The sequence below is a fragment of the Oxyura jamaicensis genome, chromosome 2, assembly GCF_011077185.1.
Source record: "Oxyura jamaicensis isolate SHBP4307 breed ruddy duck chromosome 2, BPBGC_Ojam_1.0, whole genome shotgun sequence".
Classification (NCBI taxonomy): domain Eukaryota; kingdom Metazoa; phylum Chordata; class Aves; order Anseriformes; family Anatidae; genus Oxyura; species Oxyura jamaicensis.
Window position 1 is genome coordinate 144,446,498 of NC_048894.1, and position 24,117 is coordinate 144,470,614.

At 45.7% G+C, this 24,117-nt stretch overlaps 1 protein-coding gene across 1 annotated transcript in view; it reads right to left on the reverse strand.

The window, feature by feature from the left end:
• EXT1 (exostosin glycosyltransferase 1) overlaps nt 1-24,117 on the reverse strand; it is a 166,229-nt gene that overhangs the window by 14,113 nt on the left and 127,999 nt on the right. The window contains exons 2-4 of the mRNA XM_035317356.1: nt 10,720-10,813; nt 7,867-7,974; nt 3,908-4,027 (exon numbers count right to left, since the gene is read on the reverse strand). Coding sequence (XP_035173247.1) covers nt 3,908-4,027; nt 7,867-7,974; nt 10,720-10,813 — 322 coding nt within the window. The remainder of the gene's footprint in view (nt 1-3,907; nt 4,028-7,866; nt 7,975-10,719; nt 10,814-24,117) is intronic.

The following is a 24,117-nucleotide window of genomic DNA, read 5'->3' on the forward strand; positions in this document are numbered from 1 at the left end:
CCTGCCTTCTGCAGCTCATCTTCTGGGATCTGCTAAGGGGATTTAATGCAATTGGTGATTTATGCACTGCACGAGGCTCCAATGCCAAGAACAGGTTGGTTCTCCTAACCTAACATCTCTGGCCTTAGCACAGGCACATCTGGGTGAAAGTAATGGCTCTGAAGCTGGAGTAAATCTGATCCCCTGCTCCATTCCTTAAAATCGATGGCATTAGGAAGGTCTATACCCACAGCACAGAAAAAAAAAAAAAAAAAAAAAAAAAAAAAGCAAGCCAAAAGACCCCAAATAACAAAAGCCAACTAAAAGCAGCTGCTGGAGTCTAAGCAAGTGAGAAACCTCTGTCAGCAGCTGAGTTCAAGGACATTCGGTCAGCACAGAACATGACCAGTACTTTTCCTGGAATTTTTGATGGCTATGACAAAACAAAGCCGCCAAATCACAAGTTACCTTGTGCTAGACGTTCCACTGCTAGTGGCCACATCAGCACGGTTAACTTGAGGCAAATGTTAGGTGTCTGCACGCTTGTCTTAATTTTGCCTGCAGCCAATTAGCATTGCTAATGTGCAGCAATTCACTCGCATGCCTAAGTTAATTGAACTTATTTTTATGCAGATATAATGGACTTAAGGACCATATTTCCACTAAAAAGAGTGTATCCGAATATTTGTTTGGAAAGTTAGGGGTACCAGCTGCCAGACCTCCTGCATGGCAGCAGGGAGAGCTGACTACTGTTTCTCCAGCTGCAAGTTATGCCACTAAACAAAGACAGAACCTGAGAAGTACATATTTTCAAGTGTTTACCACAAAGCCCAAATACTCCTTCCTCCTGTTTTCTCAGAACTGGGGCATGATCAGATAAGGGGAAGTCTGTGAATTTACACGGTCAGGAGGTTTTCACAGACGGCGGAGTTTTCCATTGCGCTGGTAGCCAACAAGGCTGCAGGGGAAACACATGGCTCACATTCAACCCTGCTTCAGCGCGCCCAGAGCGCGAGCAGCCCTAACACGAAGCAGACCCCTGATGCCACGCAGGGTGCGCGGCCCTCAGTGCATGGCAGGCATACAAATCTCACTAATACGGCTCCTCAACAGGCCGGGGAGCTGGCCTGTAATGTATCACAGCTCACAAACGGCAGATTAATTTATCACACTCCTGGTCTACATAAGAAACCTAGCTGTCTGTCATGATAAAGAGTAGAAAAGACGACTTGGCAGAAGGAGAGCAGAAGCGTATAAAAAAGATAACATGGGGGACCAATCGATTAAAATTCAGGGTACACAGCATGGCACACATTGCAGGGACAGGCAGCAGCTACACAGTGTCTCCAAGGGTGAGGTCTGACAGGAGACGTTTAGGAAGAGGAAGAAGGGGAGATGAACCGTGCCAAGATATCCCTTTTCTTTTTGGAATTCATTAGCAGTCCAATATTTTTGTCTCCCTCATCTTCACACTTCACGCTTCTAAAAGTTCATATATTGCCTTCAATTATGCCCCAGCCAAGCACTGCACATTTATTGTATGCCTTTTGTGCTGTCCTCCTCCCTTCCTCTTCCTGAGCAGAAGACTGAGCATATTGCCCAGGAATTTAGGTGTGTTTTGGGCCCGTTTTCACAGAAGAACAAGCTGAAAAATCGCAGATACACTGGAGCAGACCCACACGAAGACCATTTCCTGACCCACACCATGCCCACAGCACCTACAGCTGCAATACGGATGGCTGGCCAAATGCTTCAAAGCTCCCCTACTGGGCTAGGAGCTGTTTGGCTCTGGTCTCCAAATGCTGTCAGGGACCTGAAGATGTGATCAAATATTTTCACAGGTGTCCAGGATACCAGGCAGAGGAGAGACACGATGTCCTTGTAGACACCTGAGCTGGTGAAGACTTTTGCTGCACTGATGTCCTCATACTTGGACATGGTACAGCACTGCAGGCAGCAGGGAGGTGATTATTCAGATGGTATCTAGTATCATCAGAGCGCTGTGACACCACAGCGTTACAACAGAAGATGGATAACATCCACCAGAAAAAAAAAATAATCCTGCTACGAATTTACTTACAGGCATCAAATTTTAAAAAGAGGATATACTGCTTGCAGATTTCTGACACCAAAAATCACTCTCAGCTGTTTTATTCCTTTCCTACAAAAAGTTAACTCTGGACTTTACTCTGGCAAGTTGAAATGTGAAATGAGTATCTGTTCATATGAACAGAATCCCTCTTAGCTGTCTTTACAAATTCTGAGAGTCCTGAATTAAAACCAAACAAACATAAACCCCTCAAACCAAATCCACCCTTGCAAACAAATGGAAAAACCCAGAACATAACTTCAACGCCAGGCATACATTACTCGGTTCCATTAAATTAAACCTTGCAGGAAGATTTTTGTTTTCTCTATTTTTCCCCTCTGAGCAGAAACGGCAGCCTGTTGGATGCCCAGCTGCTTGAGCTTTATTACAGATTTTACTCTCCCCTGGGCACCTACACTGACATTGGCCAACGTCCCACGGGGTCCAGGCAGACCTAAAGACACATCTGTGAGCACTGGAGCTTGATGAGATGGACACCAAAGCTGTGGGGCTGCAGGTGAAGTCCCCTCGGGACCAGCCCTGCACAGGTAGGAGAGGGGCGGCGAGGAGCTGTGCAGCCTTCCCATTTTAGCAACCCGTAGTGATAACGGGGCGTGTGCAGGGAAGGGGCAGACAAGAGATAAGGCACTCTGATTGTCACTAAGGGTACTTCTGGACGGGTGAATTAGACTGCAAGCACTGCCATGTGGTCTTCCAGCTTTGTTAGCCTGATCCCGGCATGGGCTGTGACAATGCCACTACCTCGTCCGTGCTCCCAGGGAGACTGAGGATGCTGAGCTATTCCCAACAGGCAGCACGGATGAAGCCAAGCTCATTAGGGGTAGAAGAGAGCGTTGTGATGACAGCTGTGCCAGGGGTTCCAAAAATATTCCTTTGCTGGTTTTCTTCACCGGTGCTGAAAAACCTAAGGGAATGTCTTGGAGCAGCTGGAGGTGGGTCAGCCACAAACAAGCCCACTGCAGGCCGAAATATGGGCAGCAGCACTTGCTCGCAGTTTGCAGCTGAATGCAGAGTAGGAAACGTGGAACTTTACAACCACGCACAAAGACAGATGCAACTGCAGAAGAATTAGCATAAGACAAATGCATTTGCACCTCCAAAGCGAGCCATTTCCAGTGGTAAAAGTGTGTCAAAAATTTCAATGGAAAACTGCAGAACAATTAGAAGAGAAACCTGCTTTTGAAATTGTATCCTGGGCTCTGCTTCTAAAGAGCCTTTTATCTCTCCTCTGTCTCTCGAATTCAGAACGGATTCTCTCCACATTCGAGATCTCCTGTCTCCCTGTTTAATAGCAGTCTAATTATGATTATTTCTTACTATTTTGTGGGGATGATCGGGCCTTTCCCTTACCCTGGGTGTGAAGGTAAGACACAGTAACCGACAAGCCCCCATTTTCTCTCAGCCAGACCTACAGCCCCATCACAAGACATCGAATGGTCAAGGAGCTTCAGAGTAGTATTTTTTTTTTCCAAAATGAATTCTAGAAAGGTTTCTTAAAGAAACATATTCACTACCACTGACAAGGATAGTGATTCATTGGCCATAAAGCCTTGTGAAGGCAAGATCACACATGACAACTCTTCCACGTGTCAGATAGCTCCCATTCTTCACGGTGTCAGTTTTCTAATGTGGATACCAATAATGAAGGAAGTATTTCCTTAGGGAAGAAAACTTATCAAGACGCCGAGGTCTTTTTTTTTTCCAAGTGACCAATTGCACGTCATGAAAACCAAGGTCTGGTGCCAGCTGAGCCCAGCAGCAGCTCAACAGCTATGGAAAGCTCGCTGCTCTGCGTGGTCCCAGACAGTTTTTACTCACCTCTAGTGTAGTCAATACAATCTTCTCAACTGAAGAAAAATAAGCCTCCCACAAGAACTGTGTCTGCTGTCTAAGTGCTAGGATTTTATCCTGATGGATAGACCTGATTGTAGAAGGAATCTGTAATACAAGATGTAATATAGTCAGAAGCTTCACAAAACAACGCAATCACATCAAATTAATATGCTGCCGACAAGTTCTCTCCTCTATTAGCAAGCTGCACAGCTTCAGAGCTCCCATCCAGCAAGACGTGTGTGTCAACAGCCAAAACCCTGATGGAGACACAGATGAGACACAGCCCCGCACGACCTTTGGTACTGGCCCACTATGGAATACGCGATTTATTTATTTTTATTTGCTTTCTCTCAGTTTTTGGTTGTTTCCCTCCCCTCTCCCCGGCTCTGCGGCGTGGCACAGCGAGGAGCTCCAGCACAAATCCCTCCCGCACAACGCTTTTCACGGACCGGCAGTTTAACAAACTAGTACCTGCAGGACTTCTGGGTCCAGCAATAATCCCCACTCTCAGAGCACATTAAAGGGATCTGGAATTGCATTTACCGCAGCATGGCAACACTAAGTGCCCTGAGGAAAACATAGCAACATCTGAAGCAAGACTTCACTTTTGGGGAGCCTGCGGATCAAATTGCATTTTACTAATTATTGTGGGTGGAAGGAATAATGTCTCCCACAACACCTGCTATTCACGAGGGAAAACATTGCTTCCTTTTTTCCCTCCTCCGTTAAAGCACCACTCTAATTCTGGTGTAAGTTGCCTTGCAAAGAAAAACCAAATTGCCCTGCTGCAATGCTTTGTGATTACAAAATGTAATGATGACTGGAAGGGGAGGGCTTCCCTTCTGCTTCTCTCCCCAGCCCCACATCCCCTTCCACGCTGGAGGGAAACTAATGAGCGTACGTGCCACTGGTTAGCTTCTTAGGACCTCGATCAAGGCCTCCAGTACGCTACTTTGACAATGCAAATTGACATTATCAAGGGAGTTTAACTGCAATTTGCTTCAATTACAAGGGCTACTCACGGAACCAGGAAGGCCTCTAAGATACTTTGCTTATCTGTACTCGCTTCTTCTAGGAACGAGGAGCTGTGCTTTTGCACCTACTTTCTTGTGATTTCAAATTAGGCCACCTCATTCGCAGACAGTCATTTTTCACAGAGCTTTTACTTCAATCATGAGCTGTAAAAGCATGCATTTTCGTCGTGTGTTGCTTTTTTGCACATCCCAGCTTGTTCTGAAGGTTACTTGCAACCCAACACATCCGCCCTTTCCTGATCAAAACACGTTTGCTTATTCCTAAAATATTCTGAGAGGTGGCAAGGATCATTATTTGGTTACAGGAACTCCTGAATCAAACAACTTCACATGAAACATTTTCCTGAGGAAAATTCGAGATTCTAAGAATTTATAAGTAATGAATTTCCACAAGAATCAGTAAATTTGTAACTGCACTGCTTGCATCCACCTCTGGACAGAACAGAGAGCAGCGTCAGGTGTGATGATCCCCACCCTCTAAGACCTGCTAACTATAAAACAGAATTTGGGCTTCAGAGAGTAAGGGCTGCAGAAGGAAATGGTCAGAATGTCAAAGGTGGTGCGTTTTGTTCCTTTGCTATGGTCCCCGTATGTCTTTAGGTAAAGCATTCCTTTCAAACAAGTATGAAAGATGGAAGCCAAAGCCAGGCTTTAGTGCATGTTTTTCTAATCAGTTCCATCACTGTTGCAGAAGGATATTTAACTGTATCAAATTTTATTTTGGGGGGTGGATATTCTTTCTTTTCATTACTTTTCCAGTAGGTTCCAATAAATACTGGGATAATGACTGCTATCTGTACTGGCTGTACACACGCCACATCCATGCTCATTACCAAGAGCAAACACACAATCAATGTCCCTTCACGGTGGCAACATGGCATGTTTTCTATGAAGTTAAAATTTAATTGCATTTTGTGCAACCTTGCATGTATGCTACATGTGAGAGCAAGAAGTGAAATCAATACTCTTTTGCTGCTATGGCCCCTGAGCGTGAAGGCCGCTCTGCCAGTGAAGGTTACTGCAACAAGTTCAGGTTTTCCAGAGCAGCCTGCGCCTGCGAGTGCCTGCAAACACGGTGCCAAGGTTTAAAAAAAGCCTTGGTGCCTGCTCTGTTGCAACAGCTGGAAAGGAAAATCAGGGCTCCCACTTTAACTGCATTTGCTTATTAGTTATTAATCTACTTGTCCAGAAAGACAGGTGGGGAAAATGATGTATTAATACTAATCTGGCAGGATTACGCTGGAATTACTAGAACTGGATGACGTCTTAATAAAAGGTCATTTCAGTAATAAGTGGGGGAAGGAAAAAACCACCCCACAAAAATAAATGCAGAAAGGCTGGATTAAGCTCTCCTAGCACTATGATGAGGAGAATATGCAAATAAAAATATCCGAGCTGCTCTAAAACAGGAAATGAAAAACTGTAACATAACAAAAACATTTCCCAGAGCAGACATTCAGGCCCTCTGCCAGCTCTTTAAAAACACTGTTAATAATGGTGCAGTAGCTGTTCAATATGGAAGCAGCTGTGAGGAGAACGAATGGCATGTTACCGGAAAGCGTGAAGATCAGCAAATTATTATGATTTAAAGGGAGAAATAATTTTGCTCACAAAAACATGCTGTCCATGAAAGCAAAAAATCAAATTTATTTTTTTTTTAAATTGCAGATTGTGTCTCATTGATGGCAACAGGTAGCACTTCGCAAGGCTTGCCAGGCCATCTCTTTACGAATATTTACATCTTCAGACAAGTAAGAAGGCATCTAAGGAGATTTTTAAAGGCACTTCAATTTTTGGGTGCTAACACACCTGCACTTTTGAATGCTTCTCTCCATGGATGGCAATAGCTTGCCCCTTTGGAAATGAGCGAAATTTAGTAATAACAAAACCTCTCTTACCGTGGGATAAGCCAGTGTGCACTAGTGCACAGTGTGCACTGCAAACAGCTACCCTAAAGCTGTAAAATCCATTCTTTTGTGGAAAAAAAAAAAAAAAAAGAAGTTTGAAACATTGCTGTCTCCCTACAAAAACATTTTCAAGAGGTCAGGAAGCACGTCAGTGGTGCTGACACAGAAATGACTAGATACAAGACGCACAGCAATTTGGTGGCTATTCCCGATGTCATGGATCTCAGCTTCATGCTGGGCGATGGCATTTCAGCAAATGCTGCCTTGGGGAAACCAATTTTTCAAGAGCTTTTCCTAATATCCATTTCTCTCCATACCTTAAAAAAATTAGGTCTGCCAGGGAAATTGAAGAAAAAATCTAGTGAATTTAAAGACAAAAGCAGATGCTGAAGGTAAGCAGGGCATTTCTAATTCCTTGGCTCACTTTTGTTGCATGATCTCAGGGAGATTAACAATAAACCGATGTGAACACTGCTTCAGAAAGACAAAGATGTCTTTCTGAAGACATCTTTCAATAATATGTTCTTCAAAAAGGTTCTGCTTCCACAAAACTGTTAGGCATTACCATGGCCTGAGACAAGACCCCTTGCCTGAGTGAGGAGCTCCGTCAGCCCCTTCCAGACAGATACACAACACTGGTGGAGCCCCGAGATCCAACTTTTTCTGAAGGACAGGAGCAGAAATGCCCTTCAGATGTCTTCTCCCTCGTGGCAGCACCAGTCTGGGACAGCCCTACCTCAGAGAGGGACCCAGGCGCTCCCCACCAGAGGAAAAATGAAGAAGCCCCTCCGTTGAAGCGCATGGCCTAGTTGCTGCAATGAACTTCAGGTCAGGCCGTGAATGATGTCACATTAAATGAGTTCATCGCCGGCGTGACACAGACAATCCCTTCATGATAAAAATTCTTTTACAGCCCTGACCTTTCGGATTCATCTTCCCCGTCCATTTAGACGGCGGCGGCAATAATCAACTGATCTTCTGAAGGCCGCCGTCTTTTTCTTACCTGTAATAGCAATCTCTCATCCCCGATGACGGCAGCCTGCTTCCAATCAATCACTTCCGAGAAGGGCAGCTCCCATCCATTGCTGAGCATCACGGGCACACAGGCAGCCTGCACACAGAGCCATTGCACTCGTTAGTGGGCTTACCCATGGTCGGCCAACAATTAGCACAAGCCTCAAGGCTCATGCCAACGACATTCCTGTTTTCTGCACCGGTTCTACCCCAGCGCTCGTGCCACGCCGTCAGAAGGCAAGGCAATATGGCAAAGAAGCTAGAGACCACAGCCAAAATGTTCACGGTTTTCCATTTGGGGCTTATTCAGATTCAGCAAAAGGTGGGGTTTGCGTGGAGAGCGGCATTTGAAATCCGGTGCTTATGCTGACAGATGAGGACAGAGCTGTTAAAATTCTGTAAATATAACCCTAGAGAATTTAATACAAAATGATTGCCTTCTTCGCTGCTTTGTGAACCATTCAGCGGGGAGCTAGCTCCCTCAATTTTTATAATATGTTGTAAGACAACCCTACAGAAAATATATATCAAATTTAATTCCAGAGCACTTCTTCCACCAAGGAGGAGTGAATTCCCCATCCTGTTTGATATCAGCTCTCTGAATAGAAGCAACTGCACAAACACAACCCATCCGTCATCACCTGTCTACAAAAATAATAATTGCTTTCTGTCTTAAAAGAAACAAAAAGCATGTAAGTGTAGTATCTATTTCTCACCAGTATGCTTTGTCTAAACTATTTTATCTTTTATGAGTCGTGCAAGTTCCTTTGCACTGAGAGCAAGTTTGCGAATATTCAGTAAATAGTGCAGTACTTCCATAAATAAACGATTGCCACTGCATTCTGGTCGGCTGGATGACAGTATAAGATCCCAGCCAAAAGCCTGCTGAAGTGATGAAAGAACCTATTACCAGAGGATTGGCATCAGCCCGTGCTCCGGTTCATTTTCTTTTGGATCAAGCCAAGCTTGCATGCTCTGAATCTGGCCTCGACTTGGGTCTGCCCCCCTGTACCTCCTGAAAGGTAGCATACAGAGGAACTTTTCAGACTGCTCTACCTTCCTTTGTAACATGTATTGCACAGAGGATCGTAGACTAGTCACGTCTCTGCATTACAGCAGCGCTTACAGTGTGCAAAGAACTGTGATCTTCTGCAAGGAAATGACATTAGCGCATGAAAAAAGCCAAGCAGAAAACACTTAGCAATGTGTTTTCATGTTTAAAACATTCCACTAATGTGGATTATGTCTTTCAACATGCCCTGCAGCCAGACAAAAATTGGGAATTCATCATAATCAGTATATACTGCTGCTAGCAAAATGTGGTAGGAAAATCCTCAATGCCTGCATTTTGTCATGGTCGACCAGGAGCCTCCAAGTTCCATACAGTGAGGTATGCTCTCTGCAGTCTTCTCCTGAGACGATTTATCTAACAGCAGCTACATGACTGGTGGCCTACTCAAGAAAAGAGCTGAGCAGTGCTTTTTGGAACGATCTGAAGCCACTTGTCATCCCAAAGAAGCTGGTCCCACTCTGAAAAGGCTGGGGAAGGAACCACAATTTGCAGGCTATTTACCTTCTGCTAGGGAACTGACAGCCCAGAACTTGGATCTCCAGCAGATTTGGGGTTCAGTGGCTAAACCTAAGTGTCCAGTGCATTTGAGATGCCCTAGGATATCCAAGACACCCATCTACAGCTGGCAGATGTGACAGAACCTAATGGGGGACCTGAACCCTTGGGGAAAAGCCCCAGAAAACCAGAAGGGTACCTCTAGGCTTCAAAAATTACATCATACATCTAAACTTAGGTACCCGAATCCTGCTCTGCATTACGGTAAACAATACCCTGTCATCACAGCTGGGACATTTTGTGGTTGATGAAGAAAAGTGTTGTGATGACATTCAGCTTTACTGCCAATGCTGGGACACCTCCCAAATGGCAGAACGACATCCGAAGGCAGGGCCCTGTAAGGTGTCCTCATTTGCCTTCTAACCAACACCAAGAAGCTCCCCAGCCTCCCCCTCCCTCTGCTCTAGCTCCCATGTAAATGAAATCCAGATGCAAGTCCCAGAGGGCAGCTGCAGCACCTCCCAAGATGCTCTGTATGGCTGACTGAAGATCCAGGACCCCAGGGATGAGCTGATGCTGGCAAAAAAACAAGGTCATGCTGTCCGCAGATGGCACAGGTCAGTGTCAGGCCTGGGACAGAAACCTGATCGCTGTGCTGCCGAGCCTGGCTGCCACAGGGACTCAAGAGCCCCCTTGTATTGCTCATGCTGGCCAACAGCAAAAAAGGGAGATTATTAACCAGAATGCTTTTAAAAGGTCAAGGGGATTTGGGTGCTGTCCCAGATGCACTATATGCTCCCTATATCCACCTTTACGTGATGCTTCCATCTGGGGCTCTAAAACCTCTGGGCCACCTTTGGCATGTTCAGCAAGCAGCAATGCAAGACAGACGATGCAGGTGCAGGTCTGTTTTGGCTAAGTGGAAAGGAAGAGCTACTTCACTGCTCCAGGCCTTACTTGTGGAGGTCAGTGTCTCCCACGGGAAGTCTCACAGCTTGACAAAATACTGCTGTAAGCTGGTCCAACCTCCCAGCCCCACCACATCCAGGGAAAACCCTTTTCCTGGAGGTAACGCAATTCAACCTTCAGATGAGTGCAGTGCTCAGCCCCCCCGGGAAGAAGCTGCCAATTGCTCCGGAAGTATGAATAGAGGCTTTTGCAAAGTGGATTACTGTCCATGAGGGAAATGAAACACATTTCTCTTCTCCCCACCTCCCTTCTATTGCATGCTGAATTGCAGCCAGCACAGGCAGGGCTTTAAGCTGCAGCTCTTACCTGCAAGGCTTCCAGAAACCTGAACGAGCCAAGCCTGCGGCCACGGGGAACCAGACAGAAAGTGGCATTGTGCAGCATTTCACGGTAATCATACCTAACAAGAACAGGGGAGAAAAGAGAAAATTCAATTAGCGGTGAGTCCTAGAGTAACTGGGCATGAAAATGCAAACAGCTGTTGAGACACGTCTGGATAAAATCATCTCTGACCAGGATGGCTCTCCACCAGGTTAACCAGCTCCCTGTGTGCACACGTGTGCGTGCACGTGTGTGACCATCGTGCTCGCTCCTCTTTGGACACCCCAAGGAGCAGCCACCATGGGAAAGCACTGGGACAGCAGCAATGAAACTGAGAATGAAGGGAATAATTGCGCCTTTGCAAAAATCAGCCATGTCTGTGTAAGTAGGTGTGCATGAATTCTAACAATAAGCTTATATTAAATGCTTTTATACCCAAAGCGCTGTCACTGCACCCCTGTGAATCTGATTTCTACTCAGATTTAGTCCGAGTCACGCACAACTGTGTTCATTTCCGCATAAGGGGCTTGTACAAGCAAAAAATATTCAAACTCTGCCACACAAATCTTCCCTTATCAACCAGGCACTGACAAAGGGAAGGGGGCCACTCTCTAGGTGGTTATTGTTAAGTGTGGTGAGAGGAGAAGGAGGGATCAACTGCTTTGGAAGCCAAATTTTGGCAATTAACCACATAGCTGCAATGACCCCTGCTCCTCTGAATGACATCTTTAAGATACTTCTGTTCATTCCCCCGATTCCATCAATCACTACTAAACCATTTACCAAAAAAAACCATCAGATCCTAACAATTTCCAGCCAGTTATTAGCTAATTGTACTTCTGGCAAACCTGTACAACTGCAAATGGCATTGACCTCGCTGGAACGCTCAGCCTGAGACAGAAGGCTCAGGATTAAACACCCCTCCTTTCTGAAGGGTTTCCTGAACTCTGGAGACAGATATTATTTTGACACTAACTTGTGACACCGAAATTTCCTAACGCTAAGAATCTAATTTAATCACAGCCTGCAGGCACAGCAAGTTTTTTTGCATTTGTGTATATGGATATGGATATATATATACGTATGTATATGATTACACTTTTATATATAAAAAAATCCAGATCTATGTTTGTATTCTCACCCAGGCCAGACAGATGGGAGTAAGCCAATTTTCAATTATAAGCTCCGTCTTTAGGAAGAGACATCTTGCAAAGGCCCATTTGCTTAAACAAGCGTGTACAACTAATTTGCACAAGAAAAGGTCACTGTGAATGGATTAAGATTATCTCCACTGAGAGTAAAATAAAAACCCTCGCTGCATTAATTAAAACTACAAAACAGACTTCAAAGTACATTTTTAAAAATCGTATCCCAACTTTGGTTAAAACACATATATATATATATCCCATATGAGTGGCAGCAATTTCCTTTCCTCAGTGTGGGACATTGATCGGCACCTAAAGTCTCAGCTCAACAGTCAGCAGTGACACAGCACATGGGGGAAAACATTAAGAAACCGGAATACCAAAAACAAGCCCTTGCCATTTTTAAGCATTCATTTTTGCATAGTAGATTTGAGACTCATTGCTTTTACTGTATATTATATGACAGAAAATCTTAATAAACACCAAAAATAGAATACCCCTTAGGGCTAAAATACACCAGTCACAACTCCTATATAACTCCTGTGACTGCTGTATTCTAATGATAGCTATCAATAGCTAGCTAAAAATGTAAAATCCTGTTAATACCCCAGAATGCAACAATATCCACAAAACGTCAATGGCAGAATCAGAGCACAAAGGAAAAGCAGAGGCGGAGGCCGGTGGAAGTGAGACCTCCATATGTCAGCGAGGCTTTTTATCGGGCCCTCTTTCTTTCATATCTGATTTTCTGGTATTAGGATAGATTTTCGAACGAAAATAAAAGGATTTTGTTGACTATTTCCCACCCGAAAACCAGTTAGGATCTTGCTCCTGTTTGTGCCTTTTAAAGCTGAATCTGTGATTTATTGCTTAGCTCTGGAATAGCATGGTTCATGGTCATCAAGTAATTTATCTACATCATGCATACAGGGAGAGAGAGCCTCAGCCTAACCTTGATGTATGGGCACAAAATTTCCACTCACTTCAGGGAGAACCCGCAAATGTAACACGAGCAGACCCGGAGTAAAGCAAAATCCATCAAGAGACACTGCAGTTCATGAATTGCACCGACATTCTTCTCAGGGACAAATTTCTCTGCAATTTCAACCTAATCTTTTAAGGTGACTCAACACCATCTCAGAGTGCAGTGCAAAAGGACTGGTTCCCAATTCAATCCCCTTCAGCTAACACCTCAGGATGAGGCACCTATTGCTTTGAAACCCTTAAATACAACACACCAATTTTACTACTACTCGTTTGTAGGCAGCACACAAAGCCTGGGAGTACACTGATGCAACTGAAAGAGAGAAGATAGCCCCAGGTGTTTGAATATGGTTGGAGAAGACATTAGCTACCAAAGCATCACATGGAGAAGGAACCTACAGGCCGTGAGGTGGACGCACAGCTTCAGGGACACTGCAAGGCAGCTCTGTGGGTGTTGGCACAAGAGGCCCACGGAAATAAAACCAGCAACAGCATTAAGTATAAAACAGCTTGTAGGGAATGGGGTTGACGGGTGTTACGTGCTGCCGTGAGGCACCAAGGGCAGGGGGCACCGCTGTCCTTCGGCGGGTGCTCAGCCTCTGCCATGGCCTCACAGCGTCACCCCACATCCAAGGGGCAAAGTTCCAGCTGCCTTGAAACCAAAAGAGACCCTCGATTCCAGAGTCCTTCCTATTTGGCCCAGGAGGAGCTACAAACGCAACAGAGGGTTTGAGCTTTGTCAGGGAGGGAAAATATGATCAGCAGGGAAAAAATACTGTATTTTTCCACACACAAATCACCTCACAGCATCTCTGCACCTCCCTTAAATTTGATTTTAAGCAAAGCCAGTAAAATAATCCCTGTGGCTCAAGTTAGGTATCCAAGTTCAGTCTCTGCTGGTCTCGAAACTTCCCCTTCACCTGCAGGGGACAGAAATCAGAGCAGGCCCAGGCACCCACAACAACCGCGGCACAAGGGAGCTCTTCTCTTCAGTGCTGACCTCGTACCTGTGGTAAATGCCAACAATGCTTCCATCATGGGCTTAACTTCCCCCTGATCTTCACCGACTGATCTCAGCGAGACCTCTGGGAGGCAAACCCAGACATGAGGGAGGGTTTTTGGGGCCCACCTGCACCTGAGAAATGGGAGCAGCAGCCACCTCCCGCAAACCAGCACACCCTGGTTTCTGTTGCTTCATCCTTGTGCTCCCCTTTAGGTAGGTTAATCCCCCGGAGCATTTATTGCAGAAAAAGCTTTGAGAGGAGTCTGCTGCTTTGCTCAGAGGCTATTTATTTCCAAAAGCTCCTGGTTTCTTTGCTTGAAGACGGCATTGGAAGGGTGGCACACGCTTACTGCTCTTGCTCCTGCATTCCTTCCTGCTGCACGTCCGCACAGAGGTAATATTTTGCTGCCAATTTTAGGGACAGCTCGGACTGGGCCTCAGCTGCATCATCCAGACATGTCAAAATCCAAGATGCATATGCCTTTATAGTGACAGTTGGGGTTTTAAAACTAAAATAGCTACAGAATTAACCCGAAGCTTGCATCCCTCTGTAAGGATGAGCAGTATGTTTTATTAACTTCCAGGTTTCCTTCCATGATGATTAAGTGCACCACATTCTCAGCTAATACCTTTTTTAGGCAGCATAAACAAATAGCTCTATTTGTAATCAATCCTAATGTATTCACACTTTAATTGAAATATCCCCTCCCTGCTACCACCCATAGCTGGGAAAACACGGACGGCCCCATCTATCACACAGGTGTAAACACCGAAACGCTGAGCAGGCAATTACCAGGAGGAGAAATGTCGCTCAGCAAAGGGCTCTTATAATGTTAATTTCTTGTCCCAACGTGTTGTTTCTGCTGCTTCCCCCCACTTTTTTATTTTTCTGGGGTGCTGACCTCGTCCGTCAGCATGTGGATCAGGCGGCTGCTTGGGATTCCTGGCTCCCCGCTATCCCAAGGCAGGCAGGCGGCCGAGGCTCCGCAGTGACTCAGCCATGCCACACATTCCTCCTCACAGCTAAAGCATTTCCCCATGTCACTACACTTCTATAAACGACCCTGGGAAACGTCTGCACTACCAATTTTAATATAAATTGTGTTGTTTATAAAAGCAAAAATCAGCATTGACCAAAAAAGTGGTCTGAAAAGACGGCTGGCTGTTTAAACCAGGACATACGTCCAGCTACTCAGATGTAATGATTATCGCCATACTTCATCACAAAGCAGTGTACATATTTTCCTACATAATCCTCTGATCACTGATATGGGACATCATCACCAGCTCCATTTCACAGATGGACAACCTGAGATACAGATGACTGCTGGGCAGACCCTGGGAATGCCACCACCACCTCGCCTGCCTCCCTCCCGTCCGGTGATATGGTGAAAGCTGGCCGTACGGTGCCTCAGTCAGAATTCAGATGGAGGAGAACACAGGAGCAGAAACCGAACTGAATGCAATGGCCTCAACCCAGCAGTATATATTTTAACAGCGCCACACATAATCCATCTTTTGGAAGATGCTGGAGTTCATCTTGGCAGGGAGTATCAGCACATACCACTGTAGATGTCAGATGGGACTAGAGATGTTTTTTCTTTCATGAGCCAAAAATTGCTATGGCACTTTACCAAGTATGTCCAGGGCTCCCTCCCTGAATCTCCAAGCCCACGGACACATGGTGCACCTTCCAAAAGTAGCTGGATCAGCTCAAGTGCTACAACAAAGACAGATATTAAACACCTATAATGCGAGGCTAAATGGCAGAGCATTCCCTAGTTTTCCAGTATATTAAGTTTCAGCTATTAAGCAATTGGCCAGTTTTCTGTGGGCGATTCTTAATGCAGATGGCTGTGAACTATGGGCTGGAGAGGCTGAAAAGAAACCCACTCTGTCACACAGCGTGTCTCGTTGCTTGGTTTCCATTAAGGTATGCTGGCTTTTAAATAAACTGTCAAGTAACACTTGGCATTGGAAACACCAAGTGAGTAACTGTCTTTGTAGAAAACCCGACAGCTCAGCTGTGTGTCAGATAGATAGCTGCCTAAGCCTCAGCTCGAAAGGCTAACGCATCCTGCTTGGAAGGGTGCCGTCCCCACAAACTGCTTGCTTTGGGATTTACGGCCACGCGGTGCTTTCGGGTGATCTTACTGCTAGTTAGCAGGCTACTGGCTGACAGTTCATTTCCCTCTCCACAAGTGCTGGTTCTGGAATTAGAAAGTTTGGAGGTGCAAAAACATAATTGGAAAACTTTTTTTTTTCCCTGCTTAAAGGGCTAATTGATTTCACAGGTGTTTAATTATCATTTGCTGTGAGATAATACCTTGTAGTGCGATAAAAAATGGATTTAATTTTCGAGTGCTTGCAAAACCATTGCCAAAGCCAAGCTAGAGCTAAAGCTAGATAATTATTCTATAAATCAAACACTGCCTCCTTTCTTTGAAATTTTTAATACTTGGCTATAATGATATCTGACGACCTTGAAACTAACATAAAAAGGATTTTCTTGCCAAGTGCTGACAGGCAGCCATTGGAGTATTTCTTTCAGCCTGGTTCATTACCGGAGCTGCAGCCAGCCATGCTGCCCCGGCTGCAGGAGGGATGCTACGGTCTGAGTACGGTGGTAGCGTTCATGAACAGTATTCTCGGCACACAGGTAACACATGCGTGCAATTATGAGAATGGGCTGGGACTGAAAACACTGCAAAATTCATGAAAGTGCTGCAAAATTCTGCTAGGCCCAGCAATGGCCGCGAAACTTTGCAAACATTCAGCAGCTCACGTCAAGGTACAAATGTTTTCTCCTTTCTGTGCAAGGAACCATGCCAGCACCTCCTTTTAGTTCAGAGGGCCGGATTAACAAAGAAAAACAGGCAAGTACAGTTTTTGGTTTAATGTGCTGACAAAGGAGCTTTGTTACAGTTAGGATGGACAGCAGCCATTGAAATCTAAATCATCTTTAAAATCCTCAGTGGCATCACCGTTGTATTCACTTCACTTCCACGTTATGCACAGAAACATGAGGATCCGCAAGGCGCTGCAGTCAATGCACATTCTAACAAATACAAAACGCTTTAACGATTTTTCAGCATGAGACATTTTGTCTAAATATATACGCAGAAGGCACTGTATATTTATAAGACTCATGCAAAGCATGCACGAGGCTCGGACTGACAAACGCTAGCCAGCAGGCTCGTATAGCGCGGGAGTCACGCGACCTAGGACGAGTAGGATTAAGCAGGAGCAAATATTTTCTCACCAGCATAACTTGATGTTTAAGGATAACTGCTTATTTAACAAGAGTACCCAAATGAGTCTGGTGGGAGGTGTCCCTGCCCATGGCAGGGGCTTGGAACTGGTTGATCTTTAAGGTCCCTTCCAACCCAAACCATTCTGTGATTCAAAGCTGCTGGACAAGGTGAAGACAAGACCAGCCTTTCCTTTAACAACAGATTACGCCACCTCTTTGCATCATTACGGTGCTTCCACCTTGCTATTTTTCCAGAGATCACAAGGCACTTTCTGAATATTTTAATATAAAGTGCCTCGGCACGTCGGTGGGAGAACAAAGCGGCATTTCCATCTCACTGATGGGGAAGCTGGCACGGGGCTGCAGCGCGGCAGGCCACGCACACCATGGGGAGAGCTCCAACATCTCCTAACCCTGAACCTTGGCTCCAGCTGCTGAGCCATCTTCCCCAGTATTTGCATTGAGAAACGCAGAATTAAGTTGAAAGTAATATCCAACTCCTGACAGAGTGCTTTGGCATTTTGACAGAGAGCTCATTTTAAAAATTGGGGATATTATATTATCTCTTTTGCGGAGCAAATTTGTTAGGCTTCAGCCTTCTCCTAGCAGTGAAGCAGCATCAAACACTTGGCCTAGATAGCCCCAGCTGGCCCAATATCTGACCTCAAATGCTCTAATAGTCCAGCTGCGAACATCTTTGAGGTAATTTCCAACTGCAAAACCAGTTTTCTTATTGATTTCTTCTCTAACTTAAAAAAAAGAAAAAAGCCTACTACTGGAATTGTAGTTATTAAAGCATCAGTTTGGATTAAAGACCCAAACAAAGAAAAATCCATACTGCATTTTCTGAACAAAGGAACAAATCTTAGCTCATCTGCCTCCCAGCCTCATTTTGAGATTACAGGACATACCTGAGAGCCTCCAAGTGCGGAGAAAAGAAAGGCGCTTTGTGAGACCTCTCACCTGCCAACACCTGCAGGCTCTGAAGCCCATGATTCCCTGCTGTCTATCAAAAAAAAGGGCTTCCAAATCTTTCTTAATTATTTTTAAATAGCTCTTTATTGAAAAGTTGAGGTAAAAAAATGTTGAAGAGGATCAGTTTTCTAGAGTTTCATCCTTTGGTATCTGGGGTTACCGAGTGTTTTAACTAGCCTATAAATGCCTGATCATACCAAAAAGGCCTGCATGTAAAACCAAGGATAAAATCAGGGCTCCGCACCCGGTTATGACACAGAGTTCAGTAACTGGGCCCACCAAAGCCTCGTGGCATGAAGAACACCGTCCTCTCCATTCACCTCCTGCAGGATTTGGACAGGACCAGCAGGACAGCAGAGAAAGTGCAGAACACCAAGCTCTGAATTAGAAGGGGCTATTGTTTCTCTTCTTGCTTTGAATGTTTGGCTGCACTCTTTACCGAACGTTTTAAACTACTCCTTATGAGGCTTATCATTTTCTATTCAGCTCCGCAGATTTTCCCATTACGGCTATCGAGCTCCTAAGTGGCTTGTTGGCATCTTTAAAAGTTATAGTCCTCTAGCTGCAGCATCTAAAAATGGAAAGCAGAGATGATGTGCAATACCAGCTCTAATTATGCAGGAGTTCATTTCTATGAATGACTGGATTTGTTTCCAAAAAAAAAGAGGGACTTAATACAGGAACTGCTGGCACAGCCCCACGTCGTCTAGGCACGCTGACCCAAAATGTGACCATGCTTGGAGGAAAAATTAGTTCAGCAAATCCATGGAACAACTTTGAATGAAATAGAGAAGTGATTTATTTTTACTTGTTACAAGTCAGCTGCAGCTTAGTCCCTATGAGTGGCAACACCACAACAGATCCAGATATGTCAATATTTAGGTTGTTTCTTAGTTCTCACATTTGCCTTTATCTCAGGATCTCAAAGTATTTTATTTCTTTTTTTATAAATGAGGTAAACACACCTTAAAATAGGACAAGGACACCAACTAGGAACAAAAAGAAGACCCTAATTCTGTGTGCTTTCATTTTTTTAGCTCTGAACTCTAGGGTGAAACCTCAGCACTGCGACAGTCCAGGGGGGTTTCCAGCAATGGGCAGTGGGCTCTGATCTTCTGAACTTAATGAAGAGCAACTTCTTCAACATACCAGTGCAGGGGTGTGAAATACAGAAGGGCAGGAAAGTCAGCAAATGCATTTCCTATTGCAGTTAACAGTGACTATTAAAATAATTTTCATTTTCTAATAGAGAGAAAGCAGGAGATAGCGGGAAGAAAAATATGAATGCTCTGATAGCTGTTTTCCAGAGATGCCTCCCATTCCTGTGCTCGGTGTTGCTTGCACAAAGCTAAATCAGGCCATCCTACGAACTGGGACCGCGCTCCTCAGAGGGGCCGTGATGTGATCCGTCACTCAGCAGACCTGCTCCTCCTCTGTGCTCACTCATTGCTGCTGACTTAGTAAATCAAAAGGTAAGTTTCCTATTATTTGCTCTTCTCAGCAAAAAAGGCAGCCAGGAGAAGAGCAAAGTTCCTCTGTGTCTCTGCATCATCAAGTTCCCTTCGGAGCAGGACTCCTCCCTCCCTCCCGAGCCAGAGCAAAATGCAAGCTGCATGCAGCTCAGTGGAACTTGGAACTGCAGCTGGCTTTCCTTGGGCTGTTTTGACCTTTCCTTGGGCTGTTTATGCAGCCCCAGTGGTCTTCAGTTGACATTACACCACATCTGTGGAGTTACATTCAGCCAGCGCTGTTGGGGACGGTGGCGCTCATATCCCCCATGGTGGCACCTGGGACTTCTGGGTCTCATCTTGGGCGTGCAAAACCTTTGTCTAAAATTCCCACAGGTACCTGCCTGCACACTTACATGTCCATACTTTAGCCCTATTATTTACAAAGGCTTTCATCTGGAAACCAGAGATGCACATGCATATCCTTCTTTTCTCTCCTCACCCAGCCTTGACACAAGATCCTTTCCTATTACTTCTGCAAAATTACTTTTTTCAAAACTCAGGGCCCATTTTAAGGGCAAAATTAGAAGAATATTCAAACCCCCAAAACTGAAAAATCCACCTTGAAGGAGAGCTCTTCCTGAGCATGTCAAGTGAGTCTTTTGAAAATCAGTCTGCACAAGCAGGTGCCAAACACTGTGTAAACCAGATGATGGCCTGATTCTGAGCACTGCTTTCCATTTCACCTGTAGAGTCCCAGGAAAAGCACATACCTGCCTGACTGCTCACATCTGCATCCCTAGTGCCTCAGAGCCGTGTCAGGCATCTGAGCTATGTCCAGATCCAGATCCAGATCCAGATTCTCACTCCCTATTGATGCCTGTGCCCAGTTCTCAGCACTGCACCGATCATCTGCTTGGTTTTTTTAGCATTCCTGGCCCGCTGGGCAGTGTGTGCCTGAATGTGCTACGTCTGTTTGTGAGCTAATACATTATTTACACAAACTATTCAGGCATAGCTGCAAGGATATGAAACATTCATCAACAAAGGGACCAGTTTGTCATTTTAAAATAATTACGCTTCTTTAAAGAAAGCAAGAAATTCAGCTGTCCCGGAATTATTTATTAGATTGAGCAGACATGAAAGCTCTCTCTTTTAAAGGGAGGAGCCTCCACCCCAGAAAAAGCTTTCAGCAAAGCACTGGACATGGCCAGACATCTCCAGCCCTGCTGGGTTGCATGTGGGGCAAGCCTGCACTGCCTGGCCGAGAGCCCTTAGCTATCTACATGCCCCCTGTGCTGTGCTGCCTCTTTATACTTCCTCCAGCACATCAGTCACGAGGACAAATGGAAACAGAAAGGCATCGGCATGCAAGTGCACAAGTCCGAGAGAGACCTGTGCTCTGGCGCGTTTTGCAGCTTGCCAAGGAAAACACGATAGCCCAGACAAAAGGGTTTAGGACGGGATGCCAGCAGTGATCAGATTAGTCAAAGGAACAACATCTCTTCGGCCAAGTGCTAACAGCTAACAGATGGAGGGAAGGACTTGCCCTGGTGCTGTTGCCTGCAGCAGAGGCTGTGCGATGACACGGTGTAATGTGCAACTGCTTTTTTATACAGGTGTGTTAATTTTGATATGAATTTAAAAATCTGTAACATAAGCCAATTTCCTTTTTTTTTTTTTTCCCAGCGATAAGCATGGAGCAGGTACACAGATATCCATAAAGGAGGCTTTTATATAGGGTAACGTCAGCTTCCTACCTCTTGTAAGCAGTAGCTGCAGCGCCTTGCACTAGCTGGTGAACAGGCTGCCAATTCCCTGCTGAGCCTGGGCGCTGTGTGCCATGCCCCCAAGGGGGTACAAACGAGCCCACGAGCTCTCTTTGCAAACTTCCTGGCAGATGTTATCCCCCAGCTCCCTCTTGCAGACTCCAGATGGTTTTTGGTACAGGCACCTTCCTCCAGCAGTGCCTCATGTACTGCGCTGGGCTCGTCAGCAATTCCTGCCAACATCGGAGGCTAAAGAGACGCCGACCTGGAGCAGGGTTTTTTGAGCATCCTCATGCAGCGCAGACATCTTTTACATGCAGTTTAAGGCACTATAAAACAGTAAACCAAAATCCTCTCTAGTGCCCAGTGTCTGAAACGGGACTTTTCACTTTAGAAAGCAGCGATTCTGAAAAGGATTACGGGGTCACTGCAGACAAGCAACTCGAGGCTGTAACACAGGAGTGAATGAAGCCTTACATGCATCAACCACCGAGTACAAACAAGGGAGAAATTTTCCCTGTGTACCCAGAGTCGGTGAGACAGACACCAGAAAACATTCAATGCTAATATCCCTGCATTTTAAAGGATGCTGAATAATTGAAGACAGAGAACAGGGACAGAAAATTTATTTAAGGGACTACAGTAAATGCCTTACAGCAAGAGACTTAAAGGCCTCTGCTCGTTCAGCGTATCTGAGAGAAGAATAAGAAGCAGCTTGATTACAGAACCAAGTGTCTCTACAGGGAGAGAAAGAAGAGGAACTGAGAGTTCTTCAACCCACCGAGAAAGGGCACAACACCAATCAAATGGTGGAAGTTAACCATGAAACAAACATCAATAGAAATCCGTCCCAACGTCCCAGCACTGACGGCATTTTAAGCCCTGAAGCAAGCTGCCAGGAGACATGGTGGGTTCCCCATGAGGAGAGCTCCTCAGGTGGGGAGGGAGTGCTTTCCTGGAGGACACGCTGCAACTCAACCCAATCTGCACAGAGGTAAACTGGGTGACCCAGAACGGGCTGCGAAGTGAGGAGATCAGATGAAGTAATCCTATGGTCCATCTGGCCTTCCGTTTTCTCTAAAAGCTTCTAGGATCTCTTGCCTTCTGACTGTCCAAGCACAAAACTGCTACCTCCAATATTTTAGCAGGCAAGCTTCATCAGATTATTGCTGAAATGCGTGGGGACATTAAAAGGGACAGCAGCTTCTGATAAGCAACTCCTAGATAGCGCTGCTTAGCTTGCTCTACTACGTATTAGCAGACCAAATTCAGTAACAAAAAACCTTCAGGATTTTTGCTCTTTCGGACCAATGCATTCAACTTACTCAAGAACAATTCCTCTGATGAATGGGACAGTCTAAAAAGTATCTATCACTGTACAGAGAGCAGTGTTATGTGTCTGCAGGGATCTGTTGGCACCATTCCTATAAAACTCCTCACAGGACTCTTCCACAAGGACGATCAGGGCACCAAATGTGAAGGCTCACACTTTGACAATCCTTTTGGTAAAATTAATTGTGGCACCCATACATTTGCAGGCAAGGAGGAGAAAAAAAGCAAACAACAACCAACGATGGCTAGGTGGAAGTTTTAAAATGCTCTTTTTTAATGGATTACTGAAACCCTCCGGAGCTCATCTGCAGATACTGGAAACAAGAATGGATAAAAGTGGAAGCCCGGGGATTAGCAAAGTCATTACAACAATCACATTTTCCTTATGCGGAATATTTTGCTTTCTCCTGCCTGCATCTTTCAAAGGTTTATGATCTCTGTCTAGTAACGCAGCCAGCTTTTCCACTGAAATGTACCAAGTCCTCTTTAATTTACTTGGGAACATTGGCGTTTATTATCCTTTGCAGTGAGCGGGTTCTGTTTAGAACTGTTTTCTCATCGCACATTAATGCCCTGGCACGGAAGATTTGTAGGAGAAGAGAAAGGACGAGAATGAAAAGCAAAGGCAGATCCCGGCCTGGGTTCGGCCGCCCGGCGCTGGCGGGGAGGGAGGCCTGCGTCTCAGGGCCCTTTCCTCATGCTGTGCCCTGCTCTCGCTGGGCTGAGGGACCCTGGCTGTGACAGAAAGCTGGCCGGGGAGCGGGTGGGCGGCTTGTATCGAGCTCAGGCCGTGGTTCAGCCCAGCACCCCTCACAGTTCAGCCTGGCACCCCTCACAGTTCAGCCCGGCACCCCTCGCCTCCCGCTCCCTTCCGTCATGGAGCAGCTCTGCAGCGGCCTTCTCTGCCGCGTGTCCACGGGCAGCCGAAGTGCTTCCTCAGCGGATTCCCCAAGAAAGTCATGAGAGAGCTTGGAAGGAATTTGGGAAAAAAAAATTAAGCCTTTAAAGTGACACATGACCTTACTGTCTGTCCCAGCGCTGCCACAGACTGTCAAAAGCCTCAGCAAACACTGCTTGAATGAGAGACCTGACAAAAGCCCCACAGAGGAGCTGTGGCAGATAAGTGATGACGTTAACCCTTCCTTCTGTGAATTTTATCACGGATAGTATTTCAACCCCCAGACTCCCAACAAACAAACAAACTCATCCTGCCCCAGGAGACCAGCACGCCGAACCACTGAGCACACAGATGTAATGCTGCAGGGAAATGTCTGTGCAAGTCCTCTGCGGCTGTTTGCATTTATCAAATTTGTATTTAGGAGGAGCATTTCCTCCGCCTGGGGCCTCGATGCTCCTCCACACCTCCCCGTGTGCAGGACAGGGCACAGAGCACAGCAGCCCGGGCTGGAGGATGCACGGGTGCCGTGCTGCTTCCCCAGCCGTACAAAGCAGGTCCCGCTGAAAGCTGGCACCT